The sequence below is a fragment of the Suricata suricatta genome, chromosome X (genome assembly GCF_006229205.1).
Source record: "Suricata suricatta isolate VVHF042 chromosome X, meerkat_22Aug2017_6uvM2_HiC, whole genome shotgun sequence".
Taxonomy (NCBI): Eukaryota; Metazoa; Chordata; class Mammalia; order Carnivora; family Herpestidae; genus Suricata; species Suricata suricatta.
This window is the reverse complement of record NC_043717.1, coordinates 31,174,067-31,200,283: the sequence shown is the minus strand read 5'-3', so window position 1 is coordinate 31,200,283 and position 26,217 is coordinate 31,174,067. Positions and strand designations below refer to the sequence as shown.

The window sequence follows — 26,217 nt, the reverse complement described above, 5'->3', positions numbered from 1 at the left end:
AAAAAATGGATAAATTCCCAAAACTAAATCATGAAGAAATAAAAAATGTCAACAGATTATATACAATGGTAATTGAATCAGTGCTCAAAAAATTCCCAAGAAACAAGTCCAGGACCAGATGGCTTCAGAGGTGTAATACCAAATATTTAAGGAGCCCTGCTACCTAGTCTTCTCAAAGTATTAAAAAAAGTAGTAGTGGAAGAAAACCTTCCAAATTCAGTCTATGAGGTTGTAATGTCCAAGATTTCAATATCACCCCCAAAAACCAGAGACCACCAGGGAGACCGAGTCACGCATGCAAAAGCAAAGGGCATTTATTATTACGGCTTGGGCTCGCCAGGCCTAAGTTCGGTCTCACAGCCTTCACCAGCGCAGTGGATCCGTGCTGAGAGCCCTGAACAAGGGCTGAGCAGGGTTTTTATGGGGTTTGGGAAGGGGTAGTTACGAGAAATTGTGACATAGGTACAGTGATCCAATCATAATGGTACAACAGTATTGGCAGCAGCTCTAACCATACACACTGTTCAGAGTGTTTGTTACTTTTGGCGGGACCCAATTACAACATTTAGGGTATCTTTGAAATCAACCAATTACAGTGTGACTTGAGGGTCTTGTTTGGTGACTATGGGGTTAACTTTAACATCAGGTAACAGGGTCCTATCTAAAGTTCCCTTCTGCAGGCCTTACCCTTAGGAATGTGGGGAGAGGTAGCTGGCCTTTCCTGATTGGATATTGCAAAGTGGTCTCCTGCTCTAGGCAATGTGTAACCGCCTAATAGTTCTGGAGAGACTGACCCTTAGACCTTCTAGTTTAGAGGGGGACCTCTGTCATGGAGTCTGTTACCTCAGACTTTGTCCTTACAAGGTCAGCATTACCCTGATACCAAAACATGATAAAGATGCTATGAATAAAAAAGAGAACTCCAGGCAAATATCTTTATGAGCCTAGATGCAAATATCGTCAACAAAATACTAGCAAATAGAATCCAACAATACATTAAACAAATCATTCAGCATAATCAACCTAGATTTGTTCCTAGGATGCAAGGCAGGGAGTCAATATTCACAAATCAATCGACCAATGTGATACATCCCTCAGGTGATGTGGGAAGCAGGCTGGATGGATAATTCATACTCATCCTGCTGTTCATGCCACACATGTAAGGATGGCTTCGGGGAATTGCCTGTACCTTTTGAGCCAAGTGGGGCTATAAGTGAAGAAAGCTTCTGCATGGTTCTCAAATGTAGAAAGAGACCTCGTTCTGCAAGGCTTCCAATTTTACTGCTTGATAGTTTTTTAAAATAAAAATATTGTTCTCTATTTTGCTTGCATCTGCTCGCACGCGCGCGCACACACACACAGACACCCCTCCAGAATTCTACAAAGGCATTGCTGAGCCTGTGTTGGGCTATATTTTTAGTCTACGCTCTATCCCTAAATTCTAAATACTCTTTTCTGTTTTTCTTTCCCTACTCCGATCCTTTCAGTCATCAAATCTGGCATTCCACGCAAAGACAAGAAACTCACGCGACTTTGGCACAGATGGTGCACTTCCAGCTGCCATCAAGGCCCAAGACCCGACATTCGCTGCACACTCTCAGTGAGCAGATCCGGCAGGGGTCTCCTCGGCCAAATATTAAGCCCAGGTTTCTCTGGCAGTGGACACAGACTCTGCTGGTTTCTTGTTGAGTCTTCCCGCTTCTACGTTTTGCTTCTAAGAGTTCATTTTTCAGCTTCCTGAAAGGAGAGAGAGAGAGAGAGAGAAAAAAAATCACTTAACAAAAAAGAAAACAGAGGTGCAGAGCTCTCTTCATTTAAGGGGTATTTTCATTTAGAAGAATTCTGGAAAGAATCAAGGAGTCAGAGCCAAATGCTTTGAGAAAACACAATTTCTCTCTCTCAAATCAATAATGTTTTGATATCAGTAATTGAAAAACAGCGTTTGTGTTTCACATGTGAATTCTGACGTCTTCCACTACTGCTACTATTTTGCTATTAGTATTTATTCACATTCTACTCTAACTTCGCCAGTATATCTCTGATATCACATCACTGGAGTACAACCTAGCTGGCAGCTCACCCAATACCATGTTTCTTACCTGCCTAGACACACTGCACAAAGCAAGAGTGTGAAATCAAACTTGGCAACATCGATACTTTCCCTAAGTGATCCAATAAAAAGCTTCCTACAAAGACGTGTCCCAAACACTTTTGCTCAGCACTTGAGGGTTTCCAACAACTACCACTGACCTACAGGTTTCGTCATGAATTAGCTGTCCAAACTGAGGCAATGATGTGTCCACCAAATCTTAATCTCTTCATTTCTCAAACAGGGGTAATACTGTTCTTACATGATTGCTTTTTAAGTTTAAGCAAGATAATAGATGTAAAGTTACCAGCATGGCGCCTGGCATATACTAAATAAATGCTATTTTCATGTCCCTGCATTTACTGCCTGACATGTAATTGTAATATATACATTAAAAATGAGCTATTCAGAGTGATCCAACAGGAAACTTACTGGGAGTACATAACTTCAGGCGCCATCTCTGACCTAGTGGATCAGATTCTGCATAGTCAAAAAACCTCCAGCGATCTGAGCTTGAGAAGAACAGCCTTGGACCACCTGTGCTCCAATTTGGCTACATGATGGAATCACCTGGGACAATTTTTGAAAAATACTGATTCTCTGGTCTCCCCTCCCCTCCCCCTGACTCTGGTATTTTTTTAAATGTGTGACTATTTATTATAATATACTGCCAAATGTGAAAAACCATACTCTAAATGAGAGGTTCATCTTCATTTAAGTTTCAGAGACATGCTGTTCCTTCATGCTATCCATCTCTAGACCCTTCTTGAACACAACAGTTCTATGTTCCAGAAGAAACAAACATTCCGGAATCACCTCATACATCTCATAACATTTCCTTTTACATTTGTGGTACTGAGTCTGCTACACAAAGCCAGAAACTAGGTCTTTTAATTCCTAGCCTGATGAGAGATTCCTAAATGGGAAATTTTAAACAGGAATACGGTTTCGAAAAAGGTTAAATGTCTCATTCATTCATCCAATGAACATTTCTTGAGTGCCTAGTGTATGTTGGGCATTCTGGTATTCAGACAAAAAATGAGTGAAAACGGGGTATGTGCTAAGGACTCCCAGTATCCTCGCTGTTAGTTAAGAGGACAAATGATGCAAGATGATTCATGTGTTACACCAGGCAGCCGCACAGAGGGCTCTCAAGTCCACCTTCTTGTCCACCAAAACACAAATGAAAAGAACCCACAGCAAATTTCCTAATCCCTCATTCACAGCTTATGAAGTACCCTGATGTCCTTTTTTTCCCCCCATGAACAGCTGGTTTAGGAAACTGAAGGTAAGAAAAGCTCCATATAATTTGCTTTTGAAAACCTGCAGAACCTACAAGCTTTAAGATAACAAAACGAGTTCTCAAAGACCACGATGAGATTATGTGGAGAATCACAACAGATGTTTGAACACCTCAGGGCACAGGAGAAATAAAACATTGCTTACTCGAAATCTACAATTCATGCAACAATGATAAGAGAAAATAAAGAGGGTAGACTAAAGACAGCAATCATGGATAGCAGTCCTATCTGAATAGGCTGGTGGGTTAAAGAGTAATAAACTGAGAAAATAGAAGTATTCCATGACTTCCCAAAGGGCAGATTCTCTTCTGGAAAAAAAATTCCATGATCACTTGCGTGAATCACTTACCAGTTCCTTAATCACTCAGTCATTCCTCAGAAAGGGTAAGACCACTTGGAGAAGTTATGGCCATAAAGTGAACCATTTTCATTGCATCTTTCTTGGTTCTCTACTGATAAGACTATTTATCAATCAGGTTTCACCTAGGGCAATTCTAGAGTCTAAAAAGACTTGGAGCCCCAAGTAAATCAGGCCACAAGGAAGCAAGAATGTCAAGGTCCCAGCACACTAGTTGGCGAATTTCTAAGGCAATTGTTGCTCGGGGAGCAATCTGCTCTGGGAGCGATCTCTGAGATTGTAGGGAAAGATGGGAAGAATTCCATAAGCTGGCACAAAATACTAAACAACCTGTTGATTTTTCAGATCTCTCTTAGCAATTGTCCTAATTTAATCACGTCTAGGATAATTTACGTTAAATGGACATAACCATTTTTAGACACTCAAGAAGAAGAAGAAGAAGGTTAAAGAGAGGGCAATTGCAGCTGGGAAAACAAAGTATGCAGGTGGAGAATGAGTACCAAGGAGAAAGGGAGTATATCGAGCTAGAAGTGAGGAATAGGAGGGGAGATGTCTCTTCCTTCTGCTTTCCTAGCCAACATTTACAAAAAGCAAGATGGAGGGGAGGGGGCAAGGGGAAGGGAGGTGATGGTCATGGAGGAGGGCATTTGTGGGGAAGAGCACGGGGTGTTATATGGAAACCAATTTGACAATAAACTATATTTAAAAAAAATAAAATAAAATGATTACTAAAAAAACAAAATAAAACAAAAAGCAAGACGGGCTTCCTTTGGTATCTGCATTGCTGACCTAGTCTCAGAAAGGTATCTGAGGAAGGTGAATTTCTGGGTTTCAAGCACAGTATCTATTCATCTCCTGCAACCACATAAACCAGAAATGCTCTGGTTCTAAGTAACAGGCTTAAAAATATTCCTTCCCCACCCCGCTCCCAAGAAATCCAGAATTAGGCAATTATTGCATTAGTTCAGCTGCAAATCAGGTTAGGTCTTCAAAGACTCAGGATCCTTTCATCCTGATGGTCCCCTATCTTCAAGGTATGGCTTATTATTCTTATGCAAAATGACCAGCCATCTGGAGAGGAGCATCCAAGTTTAAGACTGGGGGAAGGGGTGGGGCACCTCACTAGCTCAGAGAGCTCAGGTCCTGATCTCACAGTATGTGAGTTCGAGCCCCGTCTTGTGCCGGGCTCTGTGCTGACAGCTCAGAGCCTGGAGCCTGCTTCAGATTCTGTGTCCCCCTCTCTTTGGCCCCCCCTCACAAATAAATTAAAAAAACATTAAATTTTTTTAAAAGACAGGAGGAAGGGGCAAGCTGTGTCAGCCATACCTGTCTCTTAACAGGAAAATAAAAACTTACTTGGAGTTACTCACATCAGACTTCTCTTTAGGTTCCCTTGATCATGCAGTGTCATATCACTACAGCTAGCTGCGAGAGAGGCTGGGAAAGTACAACAAGTCAGGTTGCACATCCCTGCCCTCTTGACATTAAATGTCATCCTGTGACTTGCACTGGTCCATGAAATGTGGTCTGTGAGTCCAGGTAAGAGCTTTAAGAGTGAGTGCGTGGTTTACCACATACCCTCTTCTTTGCATGGAGAATGGCAATGTCCCAAATAGTTTCTGCTCCGTAAGTCTAAATCCCGGTCTGAGGATGCTATGAATAGAGTCCTTAACCATCCTGTTATGGATATGCACATGTAGCACAAATGAAAAATAAACCTTCATTGCTTTAAGCCACAAAGAGTTTGAGGCTGTTACTGTAGCATCACTTAGCGGAGCCTGACTGCCGGTCCAGCCTAGTTCTTCATGTGGCTGCTTCTTCGCCTGACTTCCCTATATCCTTTTTATTTCAGCTTTATTGCTGCTTCCCCAGAGAGGCTTTCTCTGACCACAAAATCTACAGCAGATACCCATCTCTTTCTCACTAACTGTAATTTTTTTTTATTTGAGAGAGAGACAGAGAGAGACAGAGAGAGAGAGAGAGACAGCAAGCGAGACAGCAAGCGCACGCACACATGTGAATGGGGGAGAGGGGCAGAGAGAGAGAGAGAGAGAGAATCCCAAGCAGGCTCTGTGCTCAGCATGGAGCCCAATGTGGGGCTTGATCCCATGATCCTGGGATAATGACCTGAGCAGAAATCAAGAGTTGGATGCTCAACAGACTGGGCTGCCCAGGCACTCCTGTAATTTTTTATTGTACATATATCTGGCAGGTTTTTTCTTTTTTTTACTAGTTAAAGGTTTGTCTTAGTTCCTCTGTAATCTCCATGAGAGCAAAACCATACATGATTTGTTTAGCTCTGCATTTTACAACAACCTAGTACCTGGAACATAATAGATATTCTTCAAATAAATAAATAAAAGAAAGCATAAGCACAAGATAGCAAGTGCCAGAGGAAGAGGAAGGGAAGGGGATGGGAGGAAGGGGAAGGGAAGGAAGAGGGGAAAAAAGATAAAGAGTGAAAGGAAGGAAGGAAAACTCAGCCATGCTGCTTACTAGATGTCACTGGGCATTTGAGTTAACATCTCTGGGTCTCCGTTACTTCAACTTCAAAACAAAGATACTAATTACTTTTATATCTCCCTCTGAAGGTGTTTGTAAGAGTCAGAGGCAATAAAGTACGGTAGTGTGCTTTGTGAATTATAAAGGCCTTTACAATATGAAGCCATCATGATTAAAAGGAGAATGAGAGGGGAAAAAAGGTACAATGTTGAGTCTATTAAGAATAAAGTCAAATTAAAATTGGCTAAAATTGAGGTAAAAAATACTCTGAAAAAATAGTTCAAGCTCGAAAAAACAACAGAATGCTCTCAATTCCTTGTTAAGTACTTCCACAACTTTTTCTACTTTTCTTAACTTCATTCCTACATTGTTCAGAAAGAAAAAAAAATTTTGGTTTTTGCAAATATTAAAAACCTAACCATTTACTCTCTTTGGTCTTCTCTGAAGAGGAGCAAAGAGTATGGGAGACGCAGGGCACCTGGGTGGAGTGTCTGACTCTTGTTTTTAGCTCAGATCAAGTTCTCATGGTCCAGGGGATCGAGCCCTGTGTTGGGCTCTGTCCTAACAGTGCAGAGCCTACTCGGGATTCATTCTTTCTCTCTCTCTCTCTCCCTCTGCCCCATTCCTGCTCATGCACTCTCTCTCAAAATAAATAAACGAATGTGCTTTTTAAAAAAGAGGATGGTAGATATAAAATGTAGCAGACATAAATATGGCCCTGAATCAACTGTTAAAAACTGATACAAAACACAAAAAGAAAAGAGTTTAAGACATTTAATATCAGCTAACACCAGTTCTTTACTTAACATGAACTCAAGATGCTCCTGCATTTTAAAATATCAGTTTATTCTTTAGATTTCCTTATTGCTACACAGATGCACTGATATTAACATGCAAATTGATGACCTACATGTAATTGAAATCTTAAAGACTGAAGAGATAAACTATCTCAACTGCAGTTAAATGATAGAATCTTTCATTGCTATACCCTGGTAACACCCTGAGTTCATTTTTTTCCATCCCATCAATCAAAAACATTCAATGTATTACGAACACTGCTTGCTTTATCATTGCATAGGCATGCTTCTTTCAAATCGGGAATTGCTTTCATTAAAATTCCTGTCACATTCATGTGGCATTATTTTTCTTTTGTTACCCCATCTAGACTCAATTGTACTGAATGCTATTTTGAACCAAAAAAGATCGGAATTTTGGAATGGACGCAATTAGCTGCCTGGAAGAGGAAGCTATAAAACACAACTCACAGAGCATCTTTGATTTCTTGATGCCTTAAACAATCTCCGATCTCATCCAGAAGAGCACAACAAGGCCCAAGAGAAATAAGCAAGTAAGGATGATTTAGTGGCCTAGATGATAGGGCTCTGACGGCAGACTGCCCAGGTTCAAATCCTGGCCTTGCCGCTTATTACGTTTGAGAGTTTAAGAAAATTACTTAACTTCTCTGTGCCTCAAGATACTACTTCTGTAAAACAGAATCATAAAGTTGCAACCTCATAAGGTTGTTGTGAGCATTAAGATAATGTTGTGAATATTAAGCGTTAAGCCCAGCTTGACACGTAATAATTATGGAATAGGCAATTCTGGTAGGTGTCTCTCTGTATCTGTTCTTCTCTTCTGTGTTAGTGGAATGTCTCACTAGGCTCATGGCCACTCAGAATGAAGACTACATTTCCAGTATTCCTTGCAGTTAGTTAGGTTTTGTCTTGAGACTCAGTGTTGGTTGATGGGATATGATCAGAAATGACACAGGCCGACTCAAGGTCACAGCCTAGTGGGAAAGGGCCCTTTCCCTTGAAGCCCTCTCCCTCCCAGAGGCTGCGATGAGAACATAGGAATGAGCCATCTTGGATTAAGAGCTAAACTGTCAAGGTAGTGGAACAACAAAAAAGCCAAGGCACCCAGAGCCATATTATCATGGGGCCACCAGACCAGTATCACAAAGCTGCCAACCAATCCAGGCTTTCATATTAGAGAGGAATACATTTCCATCTTATTGAAGCTGCTATTATTTTTTAAAATGTTTATTTTTGAGAGAGACAGAGAAGAGCCTGAATGGGGGAGGGGCAGAGAGAGGGGGAGAGCCAGAATCTGAAGCAGGCTCCAGGCTCTGAGCTGTCGGCATAGAGCCCAACACGGAGTTCGAACTCATGAACCACGAGATCATGACCTGAGCTGAAGTCATATGCTAACCGACTGAGTCACCCAGGCACCCCTCAAGCTACTATTATAATGCATTTCTGTCACCCACAGCCAAAACTATGTTCCAAAAAATACAGTAATGACGCAGTAAATATTAGGTCTTTTCATTATTGTACACTGACAAAAATGTTGCTATCAGATTCAGCTTCAGCTTCTGCTGCAGTGCCTGCACACAAAATCCTTCTCTAGAACTAGAGTTTGATATTCCTTTATAAGAGCAAAACCACAGTGGCAGAGGAAATGTATTGTTAAGCTACAAACAATGAGATAAAAATTACTAAAATAATATATGCCGGCAGCATAATGTCACAGCAACCTGACGCCAATGGCTGCATAGCTCCTAGCACTCCCATCTTGCATTCGCATCGAGAGGCAATGCCATCAACCCCCGGGTCTCCTTCATAATTGCCTAAGGGAAATCCAGGGGTGATCAGATCTCCTCTCTGTACTCTGAATATAAAACTACGTTTTTCATTTTGATTGTCTTCCGTGTGCAGAACCTATTATTAAAACCTAAATAGCACCACACTTGGCCTCAGTAAGGTCAGGCACTCCGTTTTACATGTCATGTCATTCAGCTTTGGTAGCATCCTACGAGAAAGACATTTTTATTCCCATTTTAGAAATAAAGTGTAATTTCAGAGAGGAACTTGCTATGGGTCACAAGGTTATTAAGCGGTGCTATCAGGATTCAGTTCCAGAAATTTATACTTCACAATCTTCTTCCCTCAGATTCTTCTGGTTAATTCTTACTCTATTACCACATTTTTGCTCAGAGAGGACACTGCATTTGTTAATAACTGCTATTTCTTTCCTAGTTGTGCAAAGCCATGCTGAGCACAAAGTTAAGCCTCAGTGGGGCGCCTGGGTGGTTCAATCGGGTAAGCGTCTGACTCTTGATTTCAGTTCAGGTCATGATCCCAAGGTTGTGAGATCTAGCCCTGTGTTGGGCTCCATGCTGAGCATGGAGCCTGTTTAAGATTCTCTCTCTCCCTCTTCCTCCCTCCCCAGCTTTTGTGCTCACTCTATCTAAAATAAAGTTTTTAAAAAGTTAAACCTCAGTAAACACGAAGGGCTGTTTTTGCCAGACATCTCCCACCAAATGGGACCTGCCCAAGTAACCTCCTATCACAAAGTCTCTCATGACAAACATTGCCTGATGGAGCTGTTCTTCAACAAACACGACTCTGGTCCTAAGAAACTTTATAAACTTGACTAGTGTTCACTTCACAGACTTTTTTTTAATGTTTATTTATTTTTGAGGGAGACAGAGAGCACAAGCAGGAGAGGGGCAGAGAGAGGGGGAGACAGAGGATGCAAAGTGGGCTCCTCACTGACAGCAGAGAGCCTGACATGGGGCTTGAACTCACAAGTGTGAGATCATGACCTGAGCCGAAGCTGGATGCTTAACCAACTGAACCAGGCGTCCCAACACCAAATACTATTAAAAACAATCCAGACCACCTGAGAACTGGGAAAAACTTTTGTCTACAGAGAAAGTTTGTTGACATAGAAAGTTTTATCTACATAGAAAGCAACTTCAGAAAAATAAACAAGATCGAAGGAACACTTATCTAGACAAACCTTGTGAATTGTGCCAAGTTCATGTGTTTAGAAACTGTCTCAAGGATAGAGGGCATTGTGGAATCTTTATATCTGCAGATGACACCAAGCACGTCCTGGTAATAAAACACTCAGCTCAGACGAATAAACCAGGAGATCTCACAAATCCATGTAGACAGACAATTGTTTATTAACTATAGTCTCAAAATCATAGCAGAAAGTGATCTCATGTGTAATGAGCAAACTAAGTCTGGGAACACCTTGAAATAACAATTAATAACTATTAATATTATGAACCAGGACCTCAATTTCCTGGCCCAATGAGCAATAAAGAAGTGTGTTGCTGATCTAAAATATAAAGGATCCATTTCTTGAGTTTCAAAAACAGCAGAAAGTCCTGTTATCAATATGGTAATTTATTCCAAAAATAAAGGGGATGGAGATAGAATCAGTACAGCAAAAAAGAAAAAAACCTGGGTAAAATAGTAGGCTTTCAACGATAATTGCTCTGACAATGTGAGGATTATCTTGATGGAAAGAAATTGGGCATTCACACACCAGACAAAGGTAACTTAGAGACAACATGGTGCCCTTGAAAAGTGCTTTAAAACCACTTGTGCTGCTGAATACAAGGCACATACTAGTTTTAATTTTTATAAACCATATAGCTGACATTTATTCTAAAATGTAACTTGAATTTGCATAAACTAAATTATTTTAAATGCACCAAGGAAGGAGAGCAGAGACAGTTGTCAGTACTTAATTTTTTCCATTTTACCTCTTTAGGTGGTGCTTATGGGAACTCATATTTTCATAGATAAAGGTGATTTTTAAAAAAACAAAACACTTCTGGCACTTTTCCTAGTTATCAGCATCAGCAAATAGTACAAAGAATATAAAGTCACTATTTCTTTGAAATTCATTCAGGATGAATAGCAATAATTTTCTTTTTTTCTTTTTAAAGGTTTTATTTTTGAGAGTCAGAGCGCAAGCAAGGGAGGGGCAGAGAGAGGGAAGGACACAGAATCTGAAACAGGCTCCAGGCTCTAAGCTGTCGGCACAGAGCCCGATGCAGGGCTCTAACCCATGAACCGTGAGACCATGACCTGAGCTGAAGTCGGACACTTAACTGACTGAGCCCCCCAGGTGCCCCAACAGTGTTTTCTTTATGTGTTTTTTCTTATAGGCTTCACTGAAATTAATCACTGACAATTGCTTTGAGATTCGATGAAAAGGAAGCTATAATTCATTCTGAGTAATAAATGTAAGTCACAATTCGTAATTGCACCCATTATTTCAGGTTGTTGGCCATTTCCCAATGTTCCTTCTACTCTTTTATACCAATAAAAACTCCAAATGTAAGTTGGTTCCATGGCCGCCCAGAACCAAGAATACATTTCTGTTACATATCCAAGCTCCCTTGCAGCTAAGTACATCCATGCAATTACATTTTGACCAACACAATAAAAGCAAGGTCATCTGTGAAACTTCTCAGAAATGTCCTTACGACAAGGAAACCTTTTTTTTCTGCCCTTTGCCCTTCTCCCTGTTGAATAGAATAAGGGGAGTATAAAAGTACTGGAGCAGCCGTCTTGGACCACGAGATGTGACAAAGATTGTCTCCTTGACCAAATTTTAGGTTCCTCTGAATCCACTCTTTGACTAGGTCTTGTCCTTGGGCCCTATCTTAGGCTTCCAGAGACCAGACTTAGCAAGAATAGTGCTAAATCAGCATAGCGAGAATCCCTCTACCCTTGATATTTGATGTCACCCTTGCTTGCCTTCAGGCCGAGTCTTTCCATTCATTGACCCCCTCATGCCACTCACTGGCTATAAATCCCCAGCTGCCTTTTCAGCATTCGAAGGTGGCCGGGATCTCTCTCCCCTATTGCCACGGTCCTTTTCAAACTTTATTTATTTAAATTCAAGTTAGTTAACATACAGTGTAGTATTGGTTTCAGGAGTAGAACCCAGTGATTCATCACTTAAATGTAACACCCAGTGCTCATGCCAACAAGTGCCTTCCTTAATGCCCATCACACATTTAGCCCATCCCCCCACCTATCTCCCCTCCAGCAACCCTCAGTTTGTTCTCTGCATTTAAGAGTCTCTTATGGTTTGCTTTCCCCTCTCTCTTTTTATATTATATTGCCTTCCCTTCCCATATGTTCATCTGCTGTGCTTCTTAGATTCCACATGAGTGAAATCATATATTTGTCTTTCTCTTACTGACTTATTTTGCTTAGCATAATACACTCTAGTTCCATCTACGTTGTTCCAAATGGCAGGATTTCATTCTTTCTCATTGCCAAGTAGTATTCCATTGTGTGTGTGTGTGTGTGTGTGTGTGTGTGTGTGTACATACCACAACTTCTTGATCCATTCATCAGTCAATGGACATTTGGACTCTTTCCATAGTTTGGCTATTGCTGATAGTGCTGCTATAAACATTGGGGTGCCTGTACCTCTTTTGAGTCAGAATTCTGGATAAATACCTAGTAGTGCAACTGCTGGGTTGTAAGGTAGTTCTATTTTTAATTTTTTCAGGAACCTCCGTATTGTTTTCCAGAGTGGTTGCACCAATTTGTATCCCTACCAACAGTGCAAAAATGTTCCCCTTTTTCCACATGCTGGCCAACATCTGCTGTTCTGTGAGGTGTTCATTTTATCCATTCTGACAGGTATGAGGTGGTATCTTATTGTGGTTTTGATTTGTATTTCTCTGATGATGAATGATGTTGAGCATCTTTTCATGTGTCTGTTAGCCATCTGGATGTCTTCTTTGGAAAAGTATCTATTCATGTCTTCTGCCCATTTCTTCAATTGATTATTTGTCTTTTTGCATGTTGAGTTTGATAAGTTCTTCATAGATTTTGGATACTAATCCTTTATCTGATACATTATTTGCAGATATCTTCTCCCATTCTGTCAGTTGCCTTTTAGTTCTGTTGTTTCCTTCACTGTGCAGAAGGTTTTTACCTTGATCAAGTCCCAAGAATTCATTTTTGCTTTTGTTTCCCTTGTCTCCAGAGACATGTCTAATAAGAAGCTGCTGAGGCCAAGGTCAAAGAGGTTGCTGCCTGTTTTCACCTGTAGGATTTTGATGGTTTCCTGGTCTCTCATCCATTTTGAATTTATTTTTGTGTATGGTGTACGAAAGTGGTCCAGGTTCATTCTTTTGCACAACATTGTCCAGTTTTCCCACACCATTTGCTGAAGAGATGGTCTTTTTCCACTGGATATTCTTTCCTGCTTAGTCAAAGATTAGTTGGCCATACATCTGTGGGTCCATTTCTGGGTTGTCTATTCTGTTCCATTGATCTGTTTTTGTGCCAGTACCATACTGTCTTGATGATGACAGCTTTGTAATACAGCTTGAAGTCTGGAATTATGATGCCTCCAGTTTTGGTTTTCATTTTCAACAATGTCTATACTACCGAAAGCAATCTGTACATTCAATGTGCCCCCTATCAAAATTACATAATCCTTCATTTTTAATTTTCTGGGTGAAAGAGTTAAAATGTATTTCAGTAGTCCTAAGTAAAAACTCTTCCTTACCATTTTAACAAGTGTCAGAATAACATTTTAAAGTTACTTTAACAGATGTCAGCCCATGTTGAAGATAGCAGAGCAACCAGTTAGAAGGACCCTGGGCCTTTGATGAGCATGGAGTCAACATTACCAGCCCTGGATTGTTTCCCTCATGACTTCATCAAGGGAAAAGAAAAAAGGAAAGGAAAAGGAAAAAAAAAAAGAAAGAAAAAGAAAAGAAAAGAAAAGAAAAGAAATAAACCTCTCTTATGTAAACTACTATTATTCTGGTTTTATGACACTGAGAATTGAACTTACCCTAATTTCTACACCTACAAATAGTATGGATACTATTACAAAACTATAAGATAATACAAATCCTGGCTTTGAAATACTAAATGCATATAGCATCCGTCAAAGTTGTAAATTATTTATATTTTACACAAAGAATATATCAATTTGACTCATGTCAATGTGAAAGTGGAGACTTTGCACAATCCAATAAAATACAATTTTGCTTCTGTTAAATTAGAAATGAATTCATGTCCATATTCTATGCCTTGCATGTAAGTACTCAGTGAATTTCTGCTGAATCTTGGATATGTATCTCCCAAATATTACAAAAAGAATTCATACAAATACATATTGTGTACAACACTAACCCCCAATAGTAAATGGACAATGTGAATAAAAAATTCTCAAGAGGAAATACAAATGGCTTGCAATCCTCTAAAAACACCAATAAACACATAAGTGCAAATTAACATAAAACACTGTTATATTAGTAAAGATTTATAGCAACAATTTTGATGCTGGCAGTGGAACAATGTAATCATTTAGTAAAGAGGAAAGTGACATATTTTTAGAAAACAACTTTTCAATTTAAAAGAAATATAAATCAAAATATGAATTACTATATAATTAAAAAATTAAGACAGAAGACTTCCAAACAAGGATTTTCATGGAAATTGAACAAAATATTGCACATCGATGTTAGGAAATCTTATCCAGCCAATAAAAATGCTGCTGCCAGGGAATTTTTAAGTGACATGATAAATGTGAATTAAATAATATCAAGCAAATATAGAGGATAAAAATTATAATATGGTTCCAATTATGTGAAAATTAAATGTGTGCACAGCAAAGTAACAGGAAAGAAATTCAACAAGTGGAAGCTATATCTGGGAAGAGGAGAAGTGAGGTTTTAAAGTTCAAATCCAAGTATTTTCTAATTTTCTATACTGAATACATTACTTCTATAATGAAAAATGTATCAGAAGATATAAAAAATTCTGTAGCTGGATTGAGGGTTTATGATATAAAAAATATTATACACACTGATGCCCTTTACAGATCCTAGTGAGTTTAAAGTTGAAAAATTCCTTACTGTATAAAAGTTTCATTAATTTTAGACATTTGTATGGAATGTTTACCAGTTACACTTAATTTCTCTACAATGAAGTAGTGATTAGAAAAATTAGTAAATGCATGCCAGCCTAATCTTATTACAGACTTAAATAAATTAAGCCCTAATTTCTATTAGGATATAAGCATTGACACAAACTGTCGATATAAAATGGTCAGATGCCTGAAATCTAAAATATTAGAAGTGACATTTTTGTTAGTGAAGTTTTCACTTGCACTATGTCCTTAGAAATTAAATGCCTATTTTCCTAGGAACCCAGTTGGTATTTACTTAATTAGATCTTCCCTAATGAACTGACCTACCTTTGGATGGTGAGTACTCACCCTCCCAGCCCCCAACATTCCACTCAAGAACAACATGGGCTTTAGAAGTCTTTGTTTCTTCAACCTACAATAAAAAGGAATGATAGTTTCCTGGATGTGAATGCAAATTAACCTATGCTGCATGGGGGCATGTCCTTTACACCAATTTTGGCTAGAGTGGTATGCTAGAAGAGAAAAGGGGCACTAAAAGAGCAATTTGGAGAGGAGTCAAAGATGAGAGAAAGACACACACAGAGAAAAAGAAATACACATATATAGTACACACACACATGCACACGCACACACATTTTACATCGGTGACAGTTTTACCTATGACTATAGTGACCACATTATTTCAAAAAAAAATATGGTCTGGCAAATATGTTTATTTATTTGGATAATCTAATGTTGGAAATGTCCCCTTTCCCACAGTGAGCCCTACAAAGAAGAATTCCTTGGAGAATGCTGTGGAAAAAAATTGAAGTTAGTTTCCCTATAATATGTGTATATATCGAAATTCTTAAGTTCTTCGGTAGGAAAATCTCCAAGGTTTTAAATTCATTTAAAGCAGAGCTGGATTTTCTTTTTTTCATTTCTCTGTGACTCACAAAGAGTTTGCGTTTTATTAGGCAGCCAGTAAGTTCATGCAGGGAGTTTCTGTTAATCCATTAAGAAGCTTTGCGGCAATTCTATGAGGATTAAGACAAAATGTTTACCAACTAAAAGTCCACTCCTATAGTTCTCCCGGTGTTTTATAGGGACAGTGAGTCTTTAGGCATTTTAGAAGGTCAAACTAATTTTGTTCTTAGTGGTAATGATAAGATTTGGAAAAACAAACAGCCCCACAGATCAAATATTTGTAGAGGATTAAGAGGGTATTATTGCTTGGCACTTACTGGTCTCCCTAACCTCCAGGGTGAATATGTAACTCGTTAAATCGATTCAAATCCATTTAAACTGAACATTAGCTTATCTGCAGGATTCTTAATAATCAATTTGAATACACTTTCTCCTTCTCTTTCTCCCTTCTTCTCCTTCCTTCCCTACACTGCTCTAAAATGATGGAATCGACCACACAAAGACAAAGCCGTAACATGAATGGCAGTTTCCAGGCTGGGATCTGTGCTCTCTTGATGACACTAGACTCTGGCTTGCTCAGTGGCCCGTCTCAACTGAGCCAACTGTTTAGAACAAAACATAATACACTTTCCCTTTGGTTTCAGGCAGCATAAATAGTAGAACAGCATGAGGAACTCTTGTCAATTTTCACTGTGTGAAAGCAATGCTTCAACAAATGTCACAGTAACTTTCAATAATGTTACACAGCTCATAGGTCAGAAATGTCCATAAATACCAGGCTAGAGGAAGGAATGTTTTCTGTTTTGTTCCATTTCTCTAAGAGTAAGGCTACGGGTGGGCTCTCAGTAGGGTCTGAAGAGATGCCTTTATTGCACACACGATACAACACAGAGAAAAGGGAAGCAAGATGGAAAGCAAGCACCTTGTCTCTGATGTTTACCAGCATGGCCAATTATTTAATAAGCTTCAGTTGCCAAAGCTATAGCGCATCAGAACAGTACCTACTTCACAGATGCCATGGGGATTTAGTGGGGATACATTTGTGAATTGAGTAATACAGTCTCTGCTGTGAGGCAGGCCTTGAATAGTGTATCATCCCTTTTTCTTCTGGTCCCCAGAAGGCTCAGATACCCTAGAAATTAAAAGTGACCTAGGAGTGGCCTGGGAGCTCTGGGGCCAGACGGTGGGGCTACAAACCACAGTTTTGCCACTTACTGGCGGGACAATTGACCTTGGACAGGTTACTTAACTTTGTATTTCAGTTTACCCATCTGTAAACAGGACACTTACAGCTCTGACCTCATTGGGAAAATGAATTTGCAATCTGTCCTTCACAATTTTGTAGAATGTTCTGCTAGTTCTTGGTATTTTCTATACCTCCAAATTCATAGTACTGTTTTTCTAGAGAAGCCATGAAACATTTAAGCTGTTCTGGCTCATGAACCACTACAGATTGAGTGAGGCATAGAAATCTTCTGGAGACAGCAGGACTCTGAAATCATCTAGCCTCCCAGACAGAAGCCCATGCTCTATCTCTGATAGCTGATGGACTCTAGTCCAACTCCATCTTTGCTCTTAGACTATAAATGTCCTGCTGTGGAGATCGCTTATTGAAGCTTTTAGGTATACACATCTATTCTCGAGGCTAGAACCTACCAAGGTATCGTTTTCAACACTAAAGGGCAGCAAATTATAGCCATTGGGCCAAATCCAGCCCACCACCCATTTTTATAAATAAAGTTTTATTGGAACACAGCTATACCCATTTGTTTACATGTTGTCTGTTGCTGCTTTCATACTACAACAGCAGGCTAAAGTAATCGTAATATAGAACACATATGCATAGAGCCTAAAATATTAACTATTCAGAAAATATTTACTTTTCAGAAAAAAATTGCTGACCTCTGGTCTACACCATGGATAGTCTGATCCATGACTGCAAACGTCTTTATGGACCCAACAAACATTAATACTGTATCTGTTTACCTTTATTATTCCAGTAATACATACATAGCATTTGGCCTATAGATGGTACCCCAAAAATGCTGATTACTTCTAACTCTTAGAGATTATAGGATGCTCTGAGTTGCATGTAACAGAAAAGCAGATTCAAAATGCTATAAATAACATGGAAATATATTATATTGCTTAAAGAAAAAGCCCAGAGATGTGGCAGGTTCTAGTATATCAGGATGCGGACAAAAATTTTCTGCCATTCTTTTGATTCAGCTTCATCACGGTGCTGGCTTACATTCTCAAGAGCAACAGTGGCAACAGGTCTCACTGAATATGTTGAGTGCAAAAGAGAGCGTTCTATAAATATGGGCTATATGTTTGAGTGCATCATCTTTGGTTTCATGTATACCTCAAGACCAAAGATAGTTGCTAGAGGAATACTAGTCAAGGGATGAATATTTTTTTTTAGAAGATCTACTCCTGGAGCTGAGCAAAATCAAGATTTGGAAAGGGAGGAAGAAAAGAACAAAAGGGGGATTTAAGGCAACCAACAGAATTCATTACTAAGACAAGCCCAAGAATAGGTGCCAAAGAGAACATTAGGTCCAGATATGTTTTCATGCATTGTGGCCAAATGGAAATGACATCTTCTCAGTAAGGATAAAGCCCAAATGAACTGCTAAAATGAAGAGTCACTTACAAATTGAAGATTTCTTATATAGGCCAATACCAAAATGTAGACATTTAACAGTATTTGGTTTTAGGTGTAGAAGATCAAGTAGAGTAAGATTTTTGTCAATGACATCTTTTTAGAGTAGACCATGAACTGTGTCGTCTTTTATGTTAGGGGAAGTTCTTCCAAAGTCAGAAAAACCTAAGGTACAAAATGTCAACAAAGGTCTTTATTTTGAACTTCCAAACTATATTTTTTCCACTTGCATTCACTGTTGATAGCTCAATTTTATTAGCATCACTTCCGCCCTCTGTCTTCACTGCATCAAAGCCATCACTAAAACTAAGTGATTTGTTCTTCACAGAGAACGTTCAAAATATTCTTATTCTGTAACGGTTGAAACCTGGTTCTAGGTATCTCTTATAATTTCTTCCTGCTTGGTCTGAAGGAGAATAGATACAGTTAAGCCTCTTGGGTGAACCTAAAATGCTCTGTTAGTAGGTAGACACCTCTTCCCGTCCTATGATTCATGCCTGGAGATAATTATCAGGCTTGCCATGTGCCTTCTGGGTTCAGAGCACCTTCAGGAGCAGCGAGATACCAGTCCCATTTTAATTAATATCACGCTTGAGTGGCTATGTGGACCACACAGTACTGTTGAGCATCAGTCCTAATACATTGATTCAACACAATTTTTACATTCTTCCATTTTTCTATTTTCTCTAAGAATAACCTACTTAAACAAATAAACACAGAAACAATAAATCCATTGCTTTCCCAAGTCCAATTTACTAACTTTCCATATCAGTTACTTTTCTGTAACCATCATAATTCTTAAAAATTTTCTTTGGCTTCCATTTCCATCTGAAACCAATCAGCAGAATCTGAAGGCAATTTTGTGGTTCGTAGTAAACAGCTAAAATGCAGCTGACATGTATTTGCTAATGTCAAATCTTTTTCACAGTTCAAGGCCAAGCTCAAGTGTTATCTCTTCTGTTAAACCATTCCTTCAATTTCTAACATATTCATAATTAATTATGCGTCCCTCTATATGCCAACAAAATATCAACTTACACCTCTGTGGCATGGTGAAAACAATCATTGCAACACCTAGCACAAATATGTACTGTTGCAACAAAACTGATTACACCATAAATTCCTTATGCTGATGATTTTGGAGGATAACAAGAAAAAAGAACAAAGATCCCTGTTCAGTCTGGCAAATCTCCTGGCTGGGTTTTCCAAAAGCTAATTTGAGATGTAGATTTGTGTGCAGGTGACTTTTAGAGTCCTCTCCAGAGGAACCTGTAAGGGAACGGGGGATGCAGGACAGATAAGTTGAGAGGTGCCAAGTAAGGCAGTGGTCTTTAGGTGACCGTATATGATTCCACAGGAATCTGAAAAGCAGAAATTGCACCGCAAAGCCATTGGCTTGGAGCTGCCCAGTAGGGACATAAACTCAAGTTTATCTGGCACTGGTGGCTCTTTAGTCCTATAGGAAACTCCAGCCACTCAAAGGTAGTCCTTCAAAGAAGGTGGTAGGCACCATCCCTTGCAGTAGAGCATGTGGAAACTGGGAGGTAAGAGCACAGATCCAACAAGGGACCCTAGCACATCTCAGTAGAACACTGACAGTGTTCACTACAACACATACCAACCACAGGGCCAATGATTAAAGCCAGCAATTAGTAAGTACTTACTGTATGCCAGCATTCTTCTAAACTCTTGATAATTTAGCTTATTTAATCCCTACAACAACATTATGAGGTACCTAATGTTATTATTTGTTTAGCCAAATGAGGGAACTAGATTTATTCATGGAACCCACCTATCCAAAGTGACACAAAGATTTCATGGTGTAATGAAGATTTGAATCAAGAAATGTGGATATATGCGTCAACAGCACACACTCTAAACACCATGCCACTCACTTAGGTGTGGCTCCTCAGTATGCAAAGTGGCACAGCCAGGAGCTCCTGGGTGGCTCAGTCGGCTGAGCACCGGACTCTTGATTTTGGCTTAGGTCATGATCCCAGGGTTGTGGGATCAAGCCCTGTGTCACGCTCCACACTGAGCATGGAGCCTGCTTGGGATTCTCCCTCTCTCCTTCTGCTCCTCCCTCCCCCCCCCTCCGCTCTCTCTCTCAAATTAAAAAAAAGAAAGAATGGCAGAGCCTGAATCATATGGCTTGGACTCATACCTTGGTAGCTCAGAACAAAATGAGACAACACATCTAATACCGTTAGTTAGTGTAGAAAATAACTCAACAAAATATTAGCCACTGCAGCTATTAAAGAAGGGAACAAGATATAGCAGCTTTAAAAATACCTATTTTCTATAAAAGTATCTCTTAGATCTATCAAAGCCTTTCTTTGGCTTTCCACAAAGAAGTGTGAAGAGCCAGGAAATCAACAATTTTATTCTCAATAGCTCTGTTGTGTATTACACATTTGGCGAAATTTCTTTATAGAGAGGAAGGGAAAAAAGGCAAGAGAAGAAAGGAAAAAGGGAAAACAAAGTATAACAGATTATTAGGAAAAGTTACTGGGAATGACAGAAACAAGTATTCTGAACAAATCCCTATTCATTGTCCTTCAGCATTTATGTGGATCTCGTTATGAAATTGGGTTTTCCTGGGGTGCCTGGGAAGCTCATTTGGTTGTGTCTGACTCTTGATTTTGGCTCAGGTCGTGATCTCACAGATTGTGACTTTGAGCCCTGTGTCGGGCTCTGACAGCACAGAGCCTGCTTGAGATTCTCTCTCTGCCCCTCCTCTGTGCACTCTCATGCACACGTGCGCACTCTCTCAAAATAAATAAATAAACCTTAAAAAAAAAAGGAAAGAAAAAATAGTTTGTGTTTTCCTGAATGGAGTGATTTTTAATTCCCTGGAGCATGTCATCAGTTACTAGCTAGTACCTCACCTCCCATAAACAATATAACTTTTTGCAACACAATACAAAATTTAGTCAGTTTTCATGACTGGAATACAAATGGCAAAAACATAATTTCTGATTTCTTTAAAAATCATTAACTACACTAACCTGAATTCTAGGCATAGAAAAATTGCAACAATTTCCATGAAAACCTTTATTTCTTTAAGATTGATTGAATACCTACGAATGGTGGAAAGAAAAATTCTGAGCTCTTAACTATGAAGTAACTACCAATCACGAACATTTCAATGTATTTCCAATTCTAGGATCCTGGTTCTTTAAGCACATTGAATACTTTTGCATTATATAAAGATAATCTTATGACGAGTTTTTTCCTGAATAAAAAAAAAAGAAAAGAAATTTGTTTATGTGGTCTTTCCAGATTTTTTTCTTGTGGTTCACATCTAGTTTCAGAGAGTTGTAGTAAGAATAATCGCAATTTAGGGAGACACACAAAACAAAAAATCTATGTGTTGCACAGTAGTCGGTCATTGAGAAGGAACTGTGTTTATTTCTGCTCCTCTCATCAGGGGTGAGATGTAATAGCCAAATATATTTAACAAGCAGCACAGTACGGGCAGCAACCAATCCCAATGGATGTGACAACCAATCAGAACAATGGCGTGAACATTTAGAACAGATGATGAACCAATCAGAACAGATGCTAGCTAAAACATAGGGAAGGTCAGGCTTGGGGATCCAGCTAAATAGCAACCTTGCCTACAACCAATGTGAAACTCAACTGGGCCCATGTTACTCCATGTTACTCATAAAGAGACTTATTAAATTTTTGAGAGAGAGAAAGAGACCACGTAAGCAGGGGAGACTGGCAGAGGGGCACAGAGAGAAAATCTTAAGCAGTGTCCATGCTCAGGGTGGGCAGAGCCTGATGGGGGACTCAATTGCACAACCTTAGGATCATGACCTAAGCTGAAATCACGAGTCAGATGCTGAACCAATGGAGCTACCCAGACACCCTTAGAAACTTATTCTTAAAAATTCAGGTGATTTCTGGGGTAAAATGAGAATTTTTCACTCTCCAGATTCCCTTCTTTTTCTCTCAGCTCTGGTGAGAACAAATTCCCAGAAAGACTGACCTGAGGAAGGCATTATAAATAAATGCAAACTTAGATACCAGGCACTGTACATGTATTATCTTCCTTAATCCTTGCAATGACCCTAGGAGGTGGGCAATTTTATTATCCTTGTTTTATGGATGAGGAAAACAAGGCACAGAAAAATTGAGTACCTTGCTCAAGGTCACACAACTAATACACCAAGGAGCTGGTACTCAAACCTAGGCACTCCTGCTTAACTACTACTTATGATATTATTGATAAGTAGGAATTTTTATCAACACTGTATTATTCACTGGGGCACCTGGGTGGCTCAGTCGGTTAAGCATCTGACTTCAGGTCAGGTCATGGTCTCATGGTTCGTGAGTTGGAGCCCCCTGTTGCACACTGTGCTGACAGCTCGGAACCTGGAGCCTGCTTCAGATTCTGTGTCTCCCTCTCCCTCTGCCCTTCCCCCACTCATGCTTGGTCTGTCTGTCTCTCTCTCTCTCTCTCTCTCTCAAAAATAAACATTTAAAAAAAATTTTTAAACACCATATTATCCACTCAATTTCATTCTTCCATCCAGCTAAGTGATAAACCATCAAAGATGTTTTCTAATACGTGAGTTAGTGCTGGAAATCCATGAAAGCACTGACCAACATTTGTCTCCAGTAGGGTCGCAGTTGCCCAATTTCTAATCTAGCTTGCTTCAAACAGACAACAGTCAGGAAGGGCAGAAAAGAGAAAAAATTTATTACCTTATTCTCTTGTCCTCCACTTTTTTCAAATATTCATCTCTCTTTAGGACTCCCAGGATCATTTCCTTCTCATGATCTAACAAAAATGACAGATTGATAAACTCCGAGTTCTTAGACATGGTATTTCAGCAGCAGCTCTGAGTAAGAGTGGGTGAATCTTCTAGGTGAACCGATATCCCCAAGTCTGGAGGCACGTCTGGTCAACCCAGAGTCACTCAGCTGTTTGATGGCAGAGTGGGTTTTAGAAGGTCTCTGAAGAATTGCCGATGGTCGTCAGGTATTCTTCCAGGCTACACAGAAAAGAGACACCACTGGGGTTACATTCCAAGAAAGTCATTATTGTTCTACCTGAGAAAGATCACCAAACCCTTTGCTGTGGGGTCCAGTCGGGTGGCAGCTGAGTTTCATTAATGATGATGTCAATCCTTCAGAATGCTACAGAGCAGGAATCAGATCAGCTAGGGCAGGATACAGAAAACACAGGGAAGAGAAAGCAAAGGAGAGAAAAATTACTTAGAATACTTAATTAGGCCATGTTCCCAGAGTACATATAGTATCTAAGTATTGAAACAGCGATCCACTTTACTCAAAAATAAATCAACATGCAATCATCAAATAATTACTAGGTCTTTATTACCATGCAATATCATTTATATTTAGTTGATTCCAGGTTCTCTGTGCAAATTCACTTTCTTCCATTATAATTAATTTCTTTACCAGCCATGTCCGGTTACCACCCTTGCAGCTGACCCGTGGGTGAGCTGGGCCACCACTGAGGGACACCAAGTACACAGTCTGGACTGTTTCTTACGTAGCTCCCTCCTATTCCTTCCCTTCTTCCCCCAACTAGGCCCACCGTGTACAAAGCACTGCTGGCGAAACAAATGTAAATCAGTGCAACGTGTATCAACTGGAATGTTTCTCACAAACATAGCACTGAATGGAAAAAAAATCAAGTTACAGAAGAATTCATGCAGAATGATGCCAAATGTGTGAAGGAAACAATATGTCACAACATTAGATCTAATTTAGGAACATATACATTTGTAGTATAAATACAAGGGAGTTCATGAGGAATTCAGAGATGCAGTCAGAGAGAACACAGGAACTTCAACCACAATGGATAATATTTTATTCTGAAGATGAGGGTTTAGATCTCAGATGTACAGATTTGTGAATTATTCCACTTTAAAATAGATGTTCTAAAACTACCCCTTGTCTACATAAGAAGCACGCCAGGCTGCATCCCTCACCCTAATTCTTGAGCACATTCTTTCATTGGCTTGCTGCCTGGAGTCTCTCTGTACATCCCCTTACAAACGAGGACTTAGAGTGATCGGTCAGGTTTTGTGATGTGACCTCATCCCATGACACTGATCCTCAGTTTCCCTGCCAGGTCTATGGACTACAGTCTATGTGCAAGTTACATTTGGTTTGCTTGGTTATAGGCAGTTCCCGAGCATAATGAGATACTTACTCAAAAGCTGCTTTGGAGCCTCCCAGTTGCCCTAAATTTGGGCCGACAACAAAATCTCAGGTGATATGAAAGGACAAGATCTTGTCCAGAGCTTAACTTTTCAAAGTCCCTAGATGTATGTTTCACACGTTGTACACCAAACCGTAACTTTGCTGAAATGACTCAGAACAGAAACTCTTCCTATAGGTCAAGAGCTAGCTCCCCCTGAGAAAACTGCCCTGGTCATACAGACGTTCCAGATCGACTCCTGGACTTTTCATCCAACCCCAAAGTCCGAGAGGCAGCAGGGATCAGAGAGCCCAAGGGTGACAAGAACAGAAAGCAACAAGGTTAGAGCAAAAGGGGCTCTTCAGAAAGGTTAATGGTTTGGTTTTTGCATCATCGTCAACTGCGGTCTCCTCAGAAAAAGAGCAGAACTGGTTTTTCCACCCTTTGTGTGGTTCATCTGGGTTCACAGTGAAATGGAAAAACTACTTGGTAACTCAATGAATGAATACACTATAATTACAGCCTGGTTCATGTAGGACATATTTATATTTGAAATGTCAGACTTAGAAAGTCATATGTGAATGTTCCATAGAGTTGTATTTAGAGATGATCCAAGGGGTTGGAGCCACAAAAATGTTTGATCTGAGGCTTATGGTTATCCTCGCCTTGGGCTGGACATGCCGACCTGCCCTCTAAAGGTTCAAGGCTCTGCTCAGTGAGGAGAATCAAAGGAAGGAGGGTAGTAACGCTGTCGGGGAGGATCTGAAGGTGACAGAGAAGATGGGAAATCAGACAAGGATATAAAAGAAATAAAAATTTCCCTGTAAGATTTTAATTAACAAAATTAGCCCTAAATGGATTTTTTCTCATTTGTATCAGGACTGACAGAGCTGATGGATAAATGGCCAAGGAGATAGATAAGTAGTAGCCAAAACTTTATTAAGAAAATCAGGGTGTGTCCTCCAGGAGACAGGACTGGACTGTGTTTTTTTTTCCCCATAATATTTTATTGTCAAATTGTTTTCCATATAACACCCAGTGCTCTTCCCCTTAAGTGCCCTCCACCATCACCACCAGTCTATAGGGTAGAATCTAATTGGTGATAGTCCTTCTGGAGAAATATGGGGTGGAGAAGAGGAGAAAGTGAGCCTGGGCATAGACAAAGGAGCATAGACAAAGGATTATTTTCATTTATTCCTTGTAGCGCAGGCTCCCTGAAGCATGACAGAGCCTCAGTGTGGCAAATTTCATGACATTAATCACTCAACTACAGAGAGCTGATGGTTACCAGAGGAGAGGTGGGTGGGGTCACGGGCTAAATAGATGAGGAGGATCAAAGAGCGCATTTGCGGTGATGAGCACAAGGTGATGTATTGAAGTGTTGAATCAGTACATTGTGCAGCACCTGAAACTAATATTACACTGTATGTTAACTAACTAGAATTTCAATTAAAACACACACACACACACACACACACACACACACACACACAACCACTC

At 39.8% G+C, this 26,217-nt stretch overlaps 1 protein-coding gene across 3 annotated transcripts in view; it reads right to left on the bottom strand.

Annotated features, from left to right (window-relative positions):
- The window catches only part of SYTL5 (synaptotagmin like 5), a 103,811-nt gene extending 80,440 nt beyond the window's left edge, over window positions 1–23,371 (bottom strand). For all 3 annotated transcript variants that reach the window (XM_029930999.1, XM_029930998.1, XM_029931000.1), the window contains exons 1-2: window positions 23,253–23,371; window positions 1,528–1,737 (exon numbers count right to left, since the gene is read on the bottom strand). In XM_029930999.1, the coding sequence (XP_029786859.1) occupies window positions 1,528–1,737; window positions 23,253–23,371 (329 nt within the window). The remainder of the gene's footprint in view (window positions 1–1,527; window positions 1,738–23,252) is intronic.
- Between the last annotated feature and the right edge of the window lie 2,846 nt (window positions 23,372–26,217).